General features: G+C 39.4%; 1 protein-coding gene across 1 annotated transcript in view; it reads left to right on the forward strand.

Moving 5' to 3' along the window:
* cux2b (cut-like homeobox 2b) overlaps window positions 1-16,094 on the forward strand; it is a 119,784-nt gene that overhangs the window by 92,360 nt on the left and 11,330 nt on the right. The window contains exons 5-15 of the mRNA XM_088423702.1: window positions 370-510; window positions 1,977-2,130; window positions 3,125-3,201; window positions 4,062-4,128; window positions 5,985-6,033; window positions 6,600-6,698; window positions 12,680-12,871; window positions 12,977-13,035; window positions 13,117-13,165; window positions 13,311-13,410; window positions 13,690-14,313. Of these exons, the coding sequence (XP_088279828.1) occupies window positions 370-510; window positions 1,977-2,130; window positions 3,125-3,201; window positions 4,062-4,128; window positions 5,985-6,033; window positions 6,600-6,698; window positions 12,680-12,871; window positions 12,977-13,035; window positions 13,117-13,165; window positions 13,311-13,410; window positions 13,690-14,313 (1,611 nt within the window). The remainder of the gene's footprint in view (window positions 1-369; window positions 511-1,976; window positions 2,131-3,124; window positions 3,202-4,061; window positions 4,129-5,984; window positions 6,034-6,599; window positions 6,699-12,679; window positions 12,872-12,976; window positions 13,036-13,116; window positions 13,166-13,310; window positions 13,411-13,689; window positions 14,314-16,094) is intronic.

The following is a 16,094-nucleotide window of genomic DNA, read 5'->3' on the forward strand; positions in this document are numbered from 1 at the left end:
CTGTTTTTACACCCTTTTCAGGAGAACACTTTGTTTAGGTATATATTTGGCACTTAAGATTGTCACCTTTTCATGGCAATAGGCGACATTCTCACCATCACTTATAAGCCTACCAGAATACTTATTAGAAGTTCAAGTTTTAGAACTGCTTTTAGCATTATGTCCAGCTTGCACATTTTTCAAAAGCAATCTGGCTTGGAAAGTCAGAGAGTTGCTTACCCTTTGGGAAAAAAAATCTCATCAGCTACTTCTGTTGAAAGTTGAATCTAATGAAAAGCGGCGTGTGTGACAGTCTAATGTTCTTTTTTTTTATACAGTGTGATTTGTCGTAGCTCTTTTTTTTTTACGTGTGTCCATGTGTGTTCACAGATCCAGCTCCTGTTCTCGAGGCCTCACACACACTGGAAGAGAGGCTGCAGCAGCTTCAAACTTCAGCCCCTGATAGTGGGACTCTGGCGAGTGAGATCAGCGGGCACTCGAAGAAACACCTGGAGTGCCTTAAAAAGACAGGTCAGATCGAAACACGCCACAAGGTTTACATCCTCTATTCCTATTTTATTTATTTTTTAATCCAGTCTGTTATATAAATATCAGTTGCTGCCAAATGTGAATGAAATAATTTTGAATGAAAGTAATAGAGCTGGGCAATTGGTCAATACTGACTGGCAACCAGTTCTGGGTGTACCCCGCCTACCGTCCAGTCACAGCTGGAATAAGCCGTTCAGATAATAGGTATTCTCTTTCACAAATAATCCTAGGAATTAGTGTACAACTACTCGTACTTGTACCATGTTTTGAGGATGCACATAGAGGTAGCTACTGTACGTTATTTACCAACATGCAGAAGTGAGTGGGCAGTTCCTCGATACTGACGGACTGTCCCAGACATTTTGCCAACGAACCACCGAATGACAAAAACATTTTAAAACGACGGACTAAGGCCGACAGAACAGGAGATTTTTAACATTTTAAGCCATTGTTGTAATTGTCACCACCTGTGTCACCTGTCACTTTTAACTGTACAGACGTATAAGAACAGAATTTATTGTTAAGAGATTTTTTTTCTGTTCTTTTATTTTTTAAATATGATTCGAATGAATAAATCGCTTGCACATAGTCTTCTGGGATGCCTTTTTTAGGCAGAGGCCGCAGCAAGTAATGTCACTCTGATTGGCGCTTAGCCAGGAAATGCAAAATAGAGGTCCCCCCCCCCAAAAAAAAAAAAAATAGGCATTTTGTAATAAATTAAGCTTAGCAAAACCTGGTTTTTCACTTGTAGTGTGTGACAGATGACAGAGTTGCTCAGTGCACTACATGCTTTTTCTCTTAGTAGTAGCTGCTGCATACTAAAGCTCTAGCTTTAGTAGCACTCAGCTAGTTATTCGTGGTTGCATGCTGCCTATTTGGACTGTGTTTATACTTTCATCCTCCCAAGTATATGACATTTCTCAGAAATCTGGAGGATTTAACTGGGTGAGGTGAGAGTTACCAAAGGGAGTTTTGCCGTTCAGTTGGCTATTTGGCATGGTTCCATCAGCCATTCCTATATCTGCCATTTCAAAATGTTTACATGGAAAAGATCCGTTCTCTCTGTCACCTCTCTTTTCACGCTATTTAAAAATGCAAAATAAGCCACCACAATGTGTCTGATGGATGATAAATGACATAGCATGTGCTAAATCAATCTATTTGCGTACACTCCTGCCAGAACACGCAAAATGAACTGAGTCGAAATCGTCCCCATCTGACAGACACAATCCGCAGTGCCCCCAGTTCACAAATCCACATCTTTTTGTAGGAACAATCATGTATTTGCCCGTTTTTGCATATGCAAGCCTTTACTAAGTCAGGTTCCTATTTCTGCTTCAACAAAGAGGCAACAAAGAGAGGTTGTAAAAGCTACATTTTAAGTATATTTTCTGTTATGATTGAATAATTTTCTCACATTGACATCATATCTGTATTCATCCCCGCAGAACCCACAAACAACGGTTTTGTTGACGCAGCTGAGACTGGAGACCCCTTTCTGTCAAGCTTTCCAGCCCCAGATATGACCCCCAATAGCACGCCAGCTCCTGGAGCCCCAGGCTCTCCACAGGAGATCTACCAGGACCAAACTGAGGGACAAGGGTGAGGATTACGTTTGAGAAACAATGTGGCTGTCATTAAAAACATCCTGAAGGTTACCCATCGAAATACATATATTTTGCTGATAGAGTGAGGGAGAGAGAGTGTAATCCCTCATTTTATTTTGGTTAATGGAAACCAGAACCCTCGATAATGGAGTTCCAGGAAGTAGGATTTACTTCCTGACGGACGTTGTACGTACATAAGTAAAGTTTATAAAATGTGTTAATCAAACCCTTGCTACCTCTGTTTACGTGCCCAGTGATCTCCTAACCGTACTTCGGAGGCTGAACAGGCATGTGTCACCTTTTGTGCATAAACTTATTTTCTTTTACAACACATGACATACAGTGCACCAAGCGTGGCAAGCGGTCACTAACTCTCCCCGCGATCCCCGAGCACCACCCTCACCTCCATACTGAACCACATAGCTCATTCCCTGTGTTGTCCATTCCTGTTACGTTCCTGTTTGTTCGACCAAACTGGAGCCCATAGCTGCAAAACACCGGAGTACGGGCCGGTAGAATTTATACCGCAGCAGCAGTCCTTCCCTCCTTATGTCCACAACTAGCTTTTCAGTTTGGCATGCGTTTCAACTGGATGATTCCTGTGGCACTCTGAATGCCGCTCTTCTTTGTGGGTTATCACAATATCATCATCCACACTGACATGTTCTCTAATGCCATTTCTAATATATCCACATAACTCTGAGGAAATATTAGATATTTTCCTTATTGTTAGTATTCCCACTGAAGATGTGATCCTTTTACTAGCTAAATCAAAGTGTATCACATGATCATTCATTAAAAAAAAAAAAAAGACCTGAGATGGTTATTTTAAAAATGCTTGAACAGCATCTAACTTCCGTTTGTCTACGAAGCCTGCACTGCGAGGGAGCGATACTGTATTGGGATTAACATTTTGACTGTCAAGTCATAAAATTGTGTACACTTGCTGAAGTGATAATGTGTACAACTGACATAATTTCTTCTCTCAGGGAAGAGCAGAATGTCGGCGTTAGTTTGGCTGACAGACTGTCAGAGGCGGAGGAAAAAATCAAGGTTCTGCATTCATGTGAGTACTTGAGGAATGGGCATATACTGTAACTTTAATTACATCCGATGAAACATGTATGTCGGATATTGACATTTTGAGCACTGGCATTATTTAAATATGTGTAAGTCCTCACTAGTCATTTAAATGGAGCGTAATTACACACCCACCAGCCACAACATGAAGAACGCCTACACATTCCAATATGCTATCAACCTCTTTCCAGTCCCTTGACAAAAGATAATGTTTAATTTATTATAATTTCTCACAGAGACATTAATTTAACAATATGTTTACCATTTGGGTGATTTTGCTATCTTATTACACTCTACCTTAGAAAAAATGTGTTTCAAATGTTAAATACAAACTATTAGGGTTGCCCTGCAATAGCAACCCGAATCAATTTTCGCTATTTAATTCACTGATGTTATGCAACAGGTTTTTGGATTTGAAGTAAATTATTTGTTCACTTTTCCTCTTAATTCTCTGTAGGCGACAAAGCCTTTGTCTTGTCAAAATGGGACTTTTCTGTGTTCATTTAAATGATTGCTATATCTGCAATTAAGTAGTTTTAGTGTAATGAACATAATTTGGGAGGGTTATTGCTTTCATAAGAGTAATTTCTGAAACCGTCAGATGACTAAAAGTCGGGTTTGTTCCTACATAATGAATAAGCCATAGGAATTTTGTCAGACTGTGGGTAGAAGGCCTAAAGGGTTATTATTTTTGAAAATGAAAAGAATACTACGTTTATTTAGCCATTTTCAGCAGTAAAGAGTTAGTAACACCTTTAGATATTACCGGTCAAAACCATGAGTTCACATATTCATGTGTGAACACTTTCAATTAATACACCCTTGTCACTATTTGCCCCTGAACAGCTTTGGATACTTCTCAGAGTGAGCTGCTCGACCTGCGGTGTAAATATAACCAAGAGATGACAAACAAGTAAGAGTCTGCTTCCTTCATCTGCAACCTCCTCTGGTAAAACGCGGGGCTAACACTGTCATTTCTGTATCCTTTGCGACTGTAGGTTATTGAAGCAATTTAAGTGCTGAAATGGTTTGACTTTATTTTGCCTAAATACATTTGGGCGGTGTGTAAAGCTGAGGAATGCCTTTTGTAACATCGGCGCAAGAAAGTGACTCAGCCATTAAAGCAGGTCGATGAGAAAGCTCTGTGTTTGCCTTCACTGGCAGTTGGGCCTTGACAGCCCTCAAGAAGAATTGCTTCATTTAAAGATTGCTTCAGAAAACCGCTACAATGTCCTGGTTTTTGAATGCTACGTATACACCGCATGCCTGAAAAGCATCTGAGCCTGTATGAAAGATGTCGATAGACATTCAAAGTAAACACTCTTTTGTTCAGGTTGTGCTCCAGAGCACAGTCAGCCACTGCTAATGGATTTTCTCCAAGGCTTAATCCATGGCACAATTGTACGGATGTTTCTAGAACCGTCGCCATCTATTCTGTCGAACTGGAAGCTTTTTCATTATGGAGTGAGGCAGGTAGTTAGTTGGTTGGGTTTTACGTGCGTGGTCATAGTGCGGCTGTTATCCTGGTTCATATTGCCTTCGGATGACAGCAGTTCTACTGACCCAGAGCGACAGTTACCCTCACATGACCAAAAGCCTCTGAACCCTGACCCTGCCTCTATTACTCTCACAGCAGGTTTTCTCTGCGTATGTACAAAACACAGTTTGTCGGCTCTGACTTGAGTAATTGAGCAGCTAATCGATACAAAACATTTTCTGCACTGCACAAGTTCATTAAACGAAGAGCCGAAACCTGTGTGTGTGTGCGCGTGTGTTTGTGTGTGTGTGCGCGTGTGTGTGCTGTCAGCCGAGTGTTGTGTTTCCTCGCCTTATTTTTGGATCTGGACAAAACCATTACCTTTTCGAACCGGGGTTTTGCCTCAAAACTCTTAATGTTAAGTGCCAAAAGTTGTTAGTGAACCTGGCTAATTCCACATTTCAATTTTGGTTTGTTGTACTTTTCACCTAAAAATACACCTTTAGTTGCATTTATAGGTCCTGAAAAGATAAAGACTTAATTGCAAACATTCAACTGGGTAAACCCACGGCTGAAGAAAACATTTTAGGTCAATTAAAAGAAGCTATTCTATCTTTGGAAAGCAGGGCCATACTGTGTCGGAACATAAAACCTGCGTACATATTTCATGCCCTTACAGGATCCTTGATATTATCCATCCTCTTTTACCTTTTGCAAAATCCGATTCCATGTTGCAAAAAAAGCTGCACTTCAAACAAAACTCATGAATAACCCTGCTGAGCCTCTGCTTAAATTAGGCTAATTATCAGATATATAGAGACAAATTTGGAGGTTACATTTTGTTGTAACTTGCAATTAAAATCTCTCTAATCAGTGAGTGCTAATGCTAAAGGAAATTCCTCATTCATCAGTCTCTTTGATGCTGTAATAAAACAGTGGAATGTGGTCATGCTAAAACGCCAATTGGCTAGACTTCTGTGACTAAGAAAAACATTTTCATCAAGACCTGGTATCCTTTTTCAAGGCCGTTTTCATTTAGGTCTGTGATTTCAAGGTAGGCTTCCTTGCTTGGTTTGGTAATTGCCGGTGATACGAAAAAACGTTTTTTTAACCAAACAAGGACACACGTGTTCACCTTTTGCATCATCCAAATGTTATTCTTTCCAGACGCAACAATATAATTAGCGTCAAATTTGAGTTTGGTGCTTTTTTGACATTACTGTATCACTAACAGCATCCGTTTGTGTTTGGATGTGTGTGCGTGTGTGTGTGTGTGTGTTTGTGTTTCCCAGATCAGAAGAAGTCTGCATCATCATGGCCAAACTTGAGAAGGCAAACCAGGTGAGTCTTTCTCTTCCCTGATTGAGATGTTCCTTTGTTAGGGTAATCACTCCTGTAATCGTGCCTCGGCTTTAATTAAGACACCCTCTGTCCTGTCCCCCCCTCCCTTAAATCCTCCTCCCTTCCCCCGAGTGTGTGATTAGAGAGTGTAATCCTGAGCCCCCATTGGTGGGCGCTCTGCAGTAGCATCACTGCACTCAGTAGAGAGCGCAGAGCTCGATTGATGCCAGAGCTCTGAACACCAGGGTTCTTAGCTACTGTATTTCATTGCCTTGGTTTCCTGGTGATGCCCCCTTTCTTCTTCTACCTGGGCTCGGGAGCATGTCTTTTCTCATTGTGTTCTCAATAATTAGGGAAACGATGAAAAAGCAGGTGAACAATGGGGAAGACAAAGTCATTTGAGTCAAAAGCTGTGTTAGCAGAATAAACCAAATGACAACGGTACACTGTATTTGGCAGTAGTTTTAGGGGGTGGCACCTTTTTTTTTTTTTTTTTTACCCTTTTATCATATTGATATTATGATCCAGATGCCTGACAACTGTAACCAAGGCGAATGTTTTCACAGAAAGCAGAAATGGCCCAGAAGGAAGTGCAGAGGCTAAAGGAGCAGCTAGTCCATGGGCCAAATGCCTCTGAAGGGAGCTGTCAATTAGTGGATAGCAAAGTAAGAATTCCATCTTGTTTATCTGACTGTGTTTTCAAGTTTTAGATAAGCCGCAACATTTTGCTTCACTATAAATACAACACTTAGAACTTAACATCCAGTAATCAATGTTCTGTATTTCGTTTCTTTAGTCAAGTATTTGCCTATCATGATCAGGTTTATATTAATAACCAGGATTTTATTTAGACCGTACTGGGCCCCAGGACTCAAAATAATGATGTTTCCTAACTGATTTAGTTTATCCTTAAACAGTTCATTCATTTGTGCTTTGTTTGTCTTGATCTTTTTTTTTTTTTTTTTGACGCCACCTTTGGCCGCTGTTATTACATTTTGTAATGATGAAGGATAGTGTTGTTTGAGTTGAGAGCAGTCACTGTCGGTGACAAACACATTGTTCTGTCCCTCTGTAAAATCTCGCCCAGAAGTGTCTATAAATTGTATTTTCTTTGTAAGAATTTTGTCATTTATGATAGTATGCCCAAAATTAGTTTGTCTGTTGATCCAACAACTTGTGAATGTGGATAACATGCTAACTAATGTTACTGCGTGTCTTCAGCAAGTTATATAGTGTAATTAATTAAATTTCTTTTGCAATTCAGTTATATGGTAGATTTAATCCATGTAATTTGTGTACATCTTTGTATGTCACCTCAAAAGTATTTTCGAGACTCAAGCAAGCTGAGGACAGCAATAGAAATCTCAAAAATTGACCAGTCCATTGTAATAAAAAAGGTTAGGGACACCTGGTTTAGCCTAAATGTCAAACTACAGTCTGGATTGACTACAGATCAATTAAAAGGCAATTGTGAATGGCTATCGATCACATTTCAGATGATCTTTCGGGTTATATTCACATTCTTCTTTTTTTTTTTTTTTTGAGTGGCTTGACCTGGATTAACCAAAGCTCCATATTGCCCTCTTAAACCTAATTTGTTATTCGTCTTGACAATGACAAGTGAATCCAGAATGGAATCAAAGGTTTACTTGGCACTAAAGGTGTCGTAATAAAGATGTCGTAGTCCAACAAATGAAAAATCGAATTTGATAAAAATGCTTAACCAAGTGCACTTTAGAAAATCACATTCATTTATTTGAAAATAATAGTGCTACACCATACTGTGCCCAAAGCGCTTTACAAAGCACATTCATTTATTTGAAAATAGCCTCTGAACCGGAGAGTACACCGACACCTTTTGGCAGCTGCTTCCAGCTCTGGAAAAGTTCTTCTTTTTATTTTGAAATTGATTACTTGATAATAACTCGCTGTGCAATGGCCAAAGTTAGATTCCAGGATGGTTTTTAGTGAACCTAAAATGCGGATGTGTGCAGAAGCTGTCTATACAGCGAATCAAAATGGAATCAGCTAAAAAGCAAATGTTTTATGGCAACAGTTGCAGGTCTTGCCAGAATGTCAACATCCATCCATCTATTATCGTGACTGCTTATCGTCATGTGGGTCGCAGGCGTGCTGGAGGCTATCCCAGCTGTCTTCAGACAGTAGGCAGGCTACACCCTGAACCGGCTGCCAACCAGTCACAGATGTCAGAACATAGAAGATTGATATTCTTAGATCTCTATCACTACTTTATAATCTATGATTCACTGATTGCCTTTCCACACACACTCGAATCAGAATTGGAATTGTCACAAATAACTGTGCATCCTTGGTTGGTTTTCACAGTTTTGTTAAGAGATCATTTGTTTTGGGAGGAAGTTCTTATGTGGAAAAAGTAATTGCCCCATTGTTAATTCAATTAATGATTCAGTTCAGATTCCCTGACATAATTAGGCCTTTTTTGTTGGTCTGTTTTGCCAGATTTGTTCAATCAAGAAATCACTTAAACTATACACAACTGTGCCTGTCACTCAGTGAAGTGAGTTAAAGCAGGGGTTTTGATACTTTTTAGAGTAAGGGCCCTCTTTTAGAAAGCAAATTTACCAAGCATCCCCTTTGGAAATGTTTGCGGAAACAAAACAAACCAAAAAATATTTTAAGCCGAACATAAGTGCCCTTTTAATTCAGCAACATATTTCATTTGAAAACAAGCATATTTGCTACTTTTCAGCTATATGCTGAAGTTTAGAAAATAAAAAATGCAAATTGCATGCCTTCTTATTACGAACTATTTCCCCTTAAAAGGTTTCTGCCATTTAATTAGTCAAAAACCGCATTGTAAAATAAAATACCACTTTAACTTTGTTGGCTTCATTAGCAAGCCATTGTAGACGTGTAATACATCTTGACAAATTTAAGAATTATTACATTTTTTTAAATATATTAAACTGGTTGAATTGATTGCTTTATTGAAGAGTCATGAATACTATCACAGATTAATATAAAATAACATATAAAATTAACATATATATTTATATATGTATATATATATATATATATATATATATATATATATATATATATATATACAGTGGTACCTCGGTACTCGACCATAATCCGTTTTGAGGTGGTGGTCGAGCACCGATTTGTTCGAACACCGAAACCATTTTTCCCATAAGAAATAATGGAAAGTATGTGTGCACAAGTAAATGTGCACAAGCAGTACATGATAAAGATAAAGATAAAGATAAATAAAGCATTATAAACCATTTTGTATAATTTACTTACGTTTTGGAGAGTGGTTGATGGCATACAGGAATGGATGTGGAGAGGACGGGAGGGAGTTACTCCTTCCATGATGACGCTAGCTAACTGCGACGCGAGGTACACCGCGTTCATATTTTGCTATAATTTCCTTCTTCGGTTCAATAGTGGTCCTCATTGTTTTCCTCTTTGCCTTCCCCTTATCACTGTCTTTCTTTGGACCCATTATTAAGGGCTAGAGCAACACGAAAAAGTTTAAATCCGGGAAGAAATACTCGAACAAACGTCTTACTCCGCTGGCGGTCTGAGTTGAACTGGCGCTTACCCGCTGGCCGAGAAGGGCCGAGGAGCGCGTTCGGGTCGGCTCGGCTCGGCTCGGCTAGTCGAGAACCGAAAATCTGTTCGAGGTCCGATGCATTACCTACTTGAATTTTTTGGTCGAGCACCGATTTGGTCGAGTATAGAGGCGGTCGAGTACCGAGGTACCACTGTATATATATACATATATATATATATATATATATATGTATATATATATATGTATATATATATATATGTGTATATATATGTATATATATATGTATATATATATATATGTATATATATGTATATATATATATGTATATATATATATATATATATATATATGTATGTATATATATATATATATATATATATGTATATATATATATATATATATATATATATATATATATATATATATATATATGTATGTATATATATATATATATATATATATATATATATATATATATATATATATATATATATATATATATATATATGTATATATATGTATGTATATACAGTCAGCCCCCTGCTTACGAGCATCCTGATTTGCGAACATTCCGCCTTACGAGCGTGGATCAGGGAGAATTTTGTCCTCCGCTTACGAGCAAACCTCTCGTCTTGCGAGCATTCCGTCAAACCAGCCATTGAGTATGTAGAAATGTTCTCGCCTAACTGCGTCAATATATTCAGCAGTTGCGTCATCTACAATCATTAATAGATACTTATGGCGGTAACGTGAACGCTATTGGTCTTACAATCTCACACTGACTGTCTCACTCACGGTGTCTAAATATATTACCATTTAAGTGTAGTGTTTGTACAGCTAAAGGGAAAAACAGCTGACATGAAATTAAATGTGCCGATTGCAGGACAAAGAATTGTCATTGGTTTAAATGTGTGTTTTTTTTTTAATTAATTGTCAATACATTCCAACCGTTTAAAAAAAAGTGCGAATAATTATCAGTCAGTCAAGGAGACGCCAATATGCTATTGGTCGATTAAGGTCACCCGGTCTCACTCACGGAGATGCTATTGGCCGGCGTCACACGTCAATCACAGAAATGCCGATATGCTATTGGCCGAACGCCTTTATCTAGCTTGATGGGACAGGATGGAAGGAAGTAGACAAAATGAGTGAAAAACGGAATGTTTTGAAGACTTTGCAAACTTTATCTGTTAGACATAGCTTCTAAAATTACTAGCAGCGGTAAAGGAAGAAATAAGAGGATGATGTTTTAGTATCTCCGTGATTTGCACCATGACTGAAAGAGTTACTGTAACACTGTAAGACCAATAGCCTATATGCGTTACCGTATTAACTCAAGAGGTTAATCTCTGCACCCTATTACGGGTGATGATACAGCGCCATATAATGGTTGCTAGACAAGATTGCATGTCAGGTTAGTCGGCGATCTCCCGATATGCATTGGGACAGCGTCATTGTTGCAATTTTGTGAGTTGTAACCAAAGGTGAACTGACGCTCGAACAAGCCATAAGTGTGCTGCCTAGTAAATGCAACACACACAACCACCTCTCCGCTTCCACCGTGCTCAATTCACGTCGGGAAAGACAGTTGACATGAAATTAAGTGTGCCGATTGCAGGACAAAAAATCGTCACAGATTTAAATGTGTTTTAATCAATAAGATGTCAATACATTCCAACCGTTTAAAAAAAAAGTGCAAATAATTATCAGTCAGTCAAGGAGACGCCAATATGCTATTGGTCGATTAAGGTCACCCGGTCTCACTCACGGAGATGCTATTGGCCGGTGTCACACGTCAATCACAGAAGTGCCGATATGCTATTGGCCGAACGCCTTTATCTAGCTTGATGGCACAGCTGGTTGGGATGGAAGGAAGTAGAGAAAACCCTGACTGAAAAAGTTACTTTGACACTGTAAGACCAATAGCATATCTGATTTACCGTATTGACTTCGAGCATTCATCTCTGCTCATCTCTGCTTATCTCAGCACAAGTCACGTCTTTCCAAAGGTAAAAGTCATTCATCCTTTGTATTTGTTATTTAATGCAACTGTACAGTAGATTATGTCACTTAATATTAATTTATGTATACAGCGTGATGATTTTACCTAAGGCTTCTGCGCGCGTTGCACGCACTCACGAATTAACATGGGTTTGGATTGCCCGCTATACGAGCAATTCGAGATACGAGCGTAGCCGCTGAACGGATTAAGTTCGTAACCCGGGGGCCCACTGTATATATATATATATATGTATATATATATGTATGTATGTATGTATGTATGTGTGTGTGTGTGTGTGTGTGTGTGTGTGTGTGTGTGTAATATATACACACACACACGTGTGTGTGTGTGTGTGTGTGTGTGTGTGTGTGTGTGTGTGTGTGTAATATATACACACACACACACAGATGTAACTGCTAAAAGATAAACTAAATCAGTATCAAAACACCCAAATTATTTCACGGACCCCCTGCAATCAGACAACGTACCCGCGGACCCCACTTTGAGAACCACTGACCTAAAGGATTGAAAAATAAATAGATAAATAATACTGAATAATCCAAACAACTTTGAGAACACATGAAAAATGAAGTCATTTAAAGCTCATGGTCTGTAAACAGCGACAAAGCTTTCTCCAATGCATTTGGACTTACAAAGCAACAATTGGACTTTTACGGACTTTTGGACTGTTCCACATGACATACAAATAACATTTTGTCAGGAAAACTAAGAGCATTGTAATCTAATTGCTACAGTATGACGCTTCATTTTGCATTAAAATGTAAACAAAACAATCTTTTTTCATGTCCTTGTGTTGTTGTGTGTAGAATTTGAGGGTTGGGGAGGAATGGGGGTTAATCCATTTTGAAATTAAGTTTGTTTGGTTAAAATTAGGTTTGCTCTAACAACAAAATGTGGTTAAAGTGCAGCAATGTGAATGCTTTCCAGATGCACTCTAGCGCTAGTCCAGTTCCATTTGAACTGAGCCAATATTTCCATAATATCCAATGCCATGTAAATGCTCTACTATGGCCTTGCATATCAAACCACTCTTTTTTTTCCATTTCCTTTCAAATTGCCAGGAGAACAATGAGAGGGCTGAAGCTTTACCCTCCAAAATGGAGGCCACTCTGCTTGCGAAAGACCGTGAAATCATTCGTCTTCTTGAAAATATTCAGCGGCTTCAATTGACACTACAGGAGGTTCAAGAGACCTCAGCCAATCAAATTATAGCGCTAGAACGACAGTTGGCCTACAAGACAGAAGCTATTGAGGTGAGTGGTGCTGGCATATGCTGAATGTTCGTCGCACTTATTATTTATTCATTGTAAATTTTAAATGTAATAAAAAAATGTTTTTCCTTTTTTTTTTCTTTACAGAGATTAGAAGCTAAACTGAAATCCCAAATGGATTATGAAGAGATTAAAACTGAACTCAGGTGACAATTTGTTGCATGGCAAATGTATTTCATTGATTACTGAACTTAAAATAAATAGTGTGTGCATGTATCTGCCCATAGTATCCTGAAAGTTATGAAGCTGGCCTCTTCAAATGGCAGCTCATCCCAGGTATGTGTTCTTTTATACGTGGAATTTTACACACACACACACACACATATATATATATATATATATATATGTATATATATATATATATATATATATATATTAAAAAGAACGTCAATAACTACTGTAATTGCATTTGTGTGTGCAGGATTCTGTGAAGGCCACAGAGGCACTTCTGCTGGATAAAGAGGCTTTTCTTCCATCTCACAAATATCTGATGGAAAAGGCTAGACTATTGCACAGCACTGGTAAAAGTGATTTAATGTCCTGTTCATTGTTAGATACAAACTGAATGCATATGAAAGTTATCTATAGCACTTGGAAAAGGTGCCACAGGTGCCACGAGTTGTTAATGTAGATTGTACGTTTGTGTTCTACAAAATGAAAAAAAAAAAAATCAAACAACTCCGTATGGGCAAAAGAAACTAATCTGCTTTTTTTTTTAAGATCTTTTCTTAAACAATGTTTATTATTCGAAATGCATGCAGCACTGCACAGTATCAGAACATGTAAATACGTTTCTGTAGATGATGACCAGTCAGAGGACGGAGGCCGCGAGGCGGGCAGGCCACCCGGCTCCAATTCATCCTCCTCTCAGGTGGATGGTGGTCACGCCTCCCCCAGCCCTGTCCCGCCCATGTTGGATGCCTCGTCCTCTAGCCACGATCTCCCCCGGCCCTTCTCTGTGTCGCCGTGTTCCGGCGACCGACTATCAGCGGACCACCTCCTGCACAAGCACCTTCTCTCGCCGCATTTTAAAAAGGAGGGCCACATGGCTTTTCCCACCGCACTCTACGCAGCCAAGATCGCCCTCATGTCAGCCACTCAAGGGTCAGGCGGCAGTGACACAGGCTTGCCCAGTGACCAGTCCGAAAGCGGCGGCTCAACGACAGGAGACGATGACCAAGTGGACACAGCAGAGATTGCGTTTCAGGTGAAGGAGCAACTGCTGAAACATAACATTGGCCAACGTGTGTTTGGCCATTATGTGCTTGGCCTCTCCCAAGGCTCAGTCAGTGAGATCCTGGCCAGGCCCAAACCCTGGAGGAAGTTGACTGTGAAAGGCAAAGAGCCCTTCATTAAAATGAAGCAGTTCCTTTCTGATGAGCAGAACATTCTGGCACTTAGGACCATCCAGGTCCGCCAAAGAGGTGGGTGGGACATGACTTATCTAACACAAACACGTTATTCAGGTCGGAATAACCATAGTTGTTGTTGGGTTTTTTTTTTTTTAGAAGAATATACTGTACAGTATGTATATTTTCCCTCCAGTTCTTCCACAACCTATTTTTGCTATTCGTGAGCCAGCCTAATCTCTACTGTATAACAAAGTAGGTGTCACCAATCCTTGTGACAGTTAGGAATACATGATTAATGTAGCCATTCTAAATCATTAGAATTTACATCCTTTACACTCTATTAAACTGGTCGATTCTTTTATCTCTGACAAGATTTTCCTTTTTTGGGTTGTTATTTGCCTGACATGTTTTGGCAGAATCATGTCAGTTAAATAACCTAAAAAATAGAAAACTCTTGTCTGAGATAAAAGCACCAATGGGTTTATTTATAAATAACAGACAGAATAAACTTTAATCAGTTATGTATACTGTATGTTCAGTCTAAATATGTAACCTATGCATAATTTGACCTTTGAATAATTGATAGAATACAACAGCAATGAGAGTTATGAGAGTGCATAATGCCCTAAAGTATTAATGACTCCTCACAATCATTATCAGTAAGGGCGTTCACAGGAAAACATGGATAGCCGAGTACTTCATTTTGATGATGTCTCTTCTGTACAATTAACATTTTGGACATATAACAAGGACAACATTTGCTCACACCGTGTGCTGAATCTTGTGTAATTTTGTGAACACTACATTTGGCCTAATATCATACAGAGACTCACTGTACCCTTGATAGCAATTCCTAACAAGGTTGTCACGGCTCACTCATGTTATTGGTGCGGTGCTGAAAAGTAGACAATTTAACTTAATCTGTCCAAAAATTACAATATGTTCTACCTATCTCTGCGAAAGAGACGCACAGTGACATGCGATGCTCTTCCGTCAGATGGCAAAAGGTACAGTAAGCTTTTGTTTCCGTCTTTCTGTTCATACGGCCGAAATGGTCATTGGTTCCTGAAGGTTTTTTGTTCAGTTAAACAGGATCAGATTTCCATAGGTTTGTGAGTAAACAAAGATCATTATGGTTTCCATATTCATACTTTTGTGCCATTTTGTTTAGTGGTGTGCCATGAGATTTTTCTTTTCTCATAAACCGGCTGCCTTGGCTCAATATACCGTTTCTGTACTGTAGTTTGGCACTCACTGCTCTATGTCATTATACTCCTCAATGGTCTGCTCTTTTTGGTCAAACGCTCGGAAATGCACTGTATAAAAATCTTCTATTGGCGACTCATGATTGCCTGTGCGCGATTGGGTGTCCTCTCATTGGTTAGCCCTGATTTCGAGGCAGACACGGAGTGTTTCGTGTCCTGACAAGTCAATTGCAGGGATGTTACTTAGGAGCAAATAACCATTTACAGCCTTATACTTACAACCACAATAAGAAACATCTTACACGTTCACATTTAGAGAAAGGCTCGGTGGCCCGGCATGTCCGGCTCACAGTTCAGGGACCCAAGTTCAAATTCACCTGGCCTCCTTATGTGGAGTTTGTATGTTCTCTCCAAGCCTGCGTGGGTTCTCTCTGGGAATTCTGGTTTCCTCCCACACTTCAAAAACATGCATGGCAGTTTTATTGGACACTCTGAATTGTCCTTAGGTGTGATTTGGGTGCGTGAATTGTTGCTTGTCTCTGCCCTGCAATTTGCTGACAACCACTTCAAGGTGTCCCCCGCTGCCCAAAGACAGCTGGGATAGGCACCAGCAAGCCTGCGACCCTTGTGAGGATAAGTGGCTCTAGA

This window comes from Hippichthys cyanospilos, chromosome 1 (assembly GCF_059441005.1).
Source record: "Hippichthys cyanospilos isolate Australia breed blue-spotted pipefish chromosome 1, RoL_Hcya_1.0, whole genome shotgun sequence".
NCBI classification, from domain to species: Eukaryota; Metazoa; Chordata; class Actinopteri; order Syngnathiformes; family Syngnathidae; genus Hippichthys; species Hippichthys cyanospilos.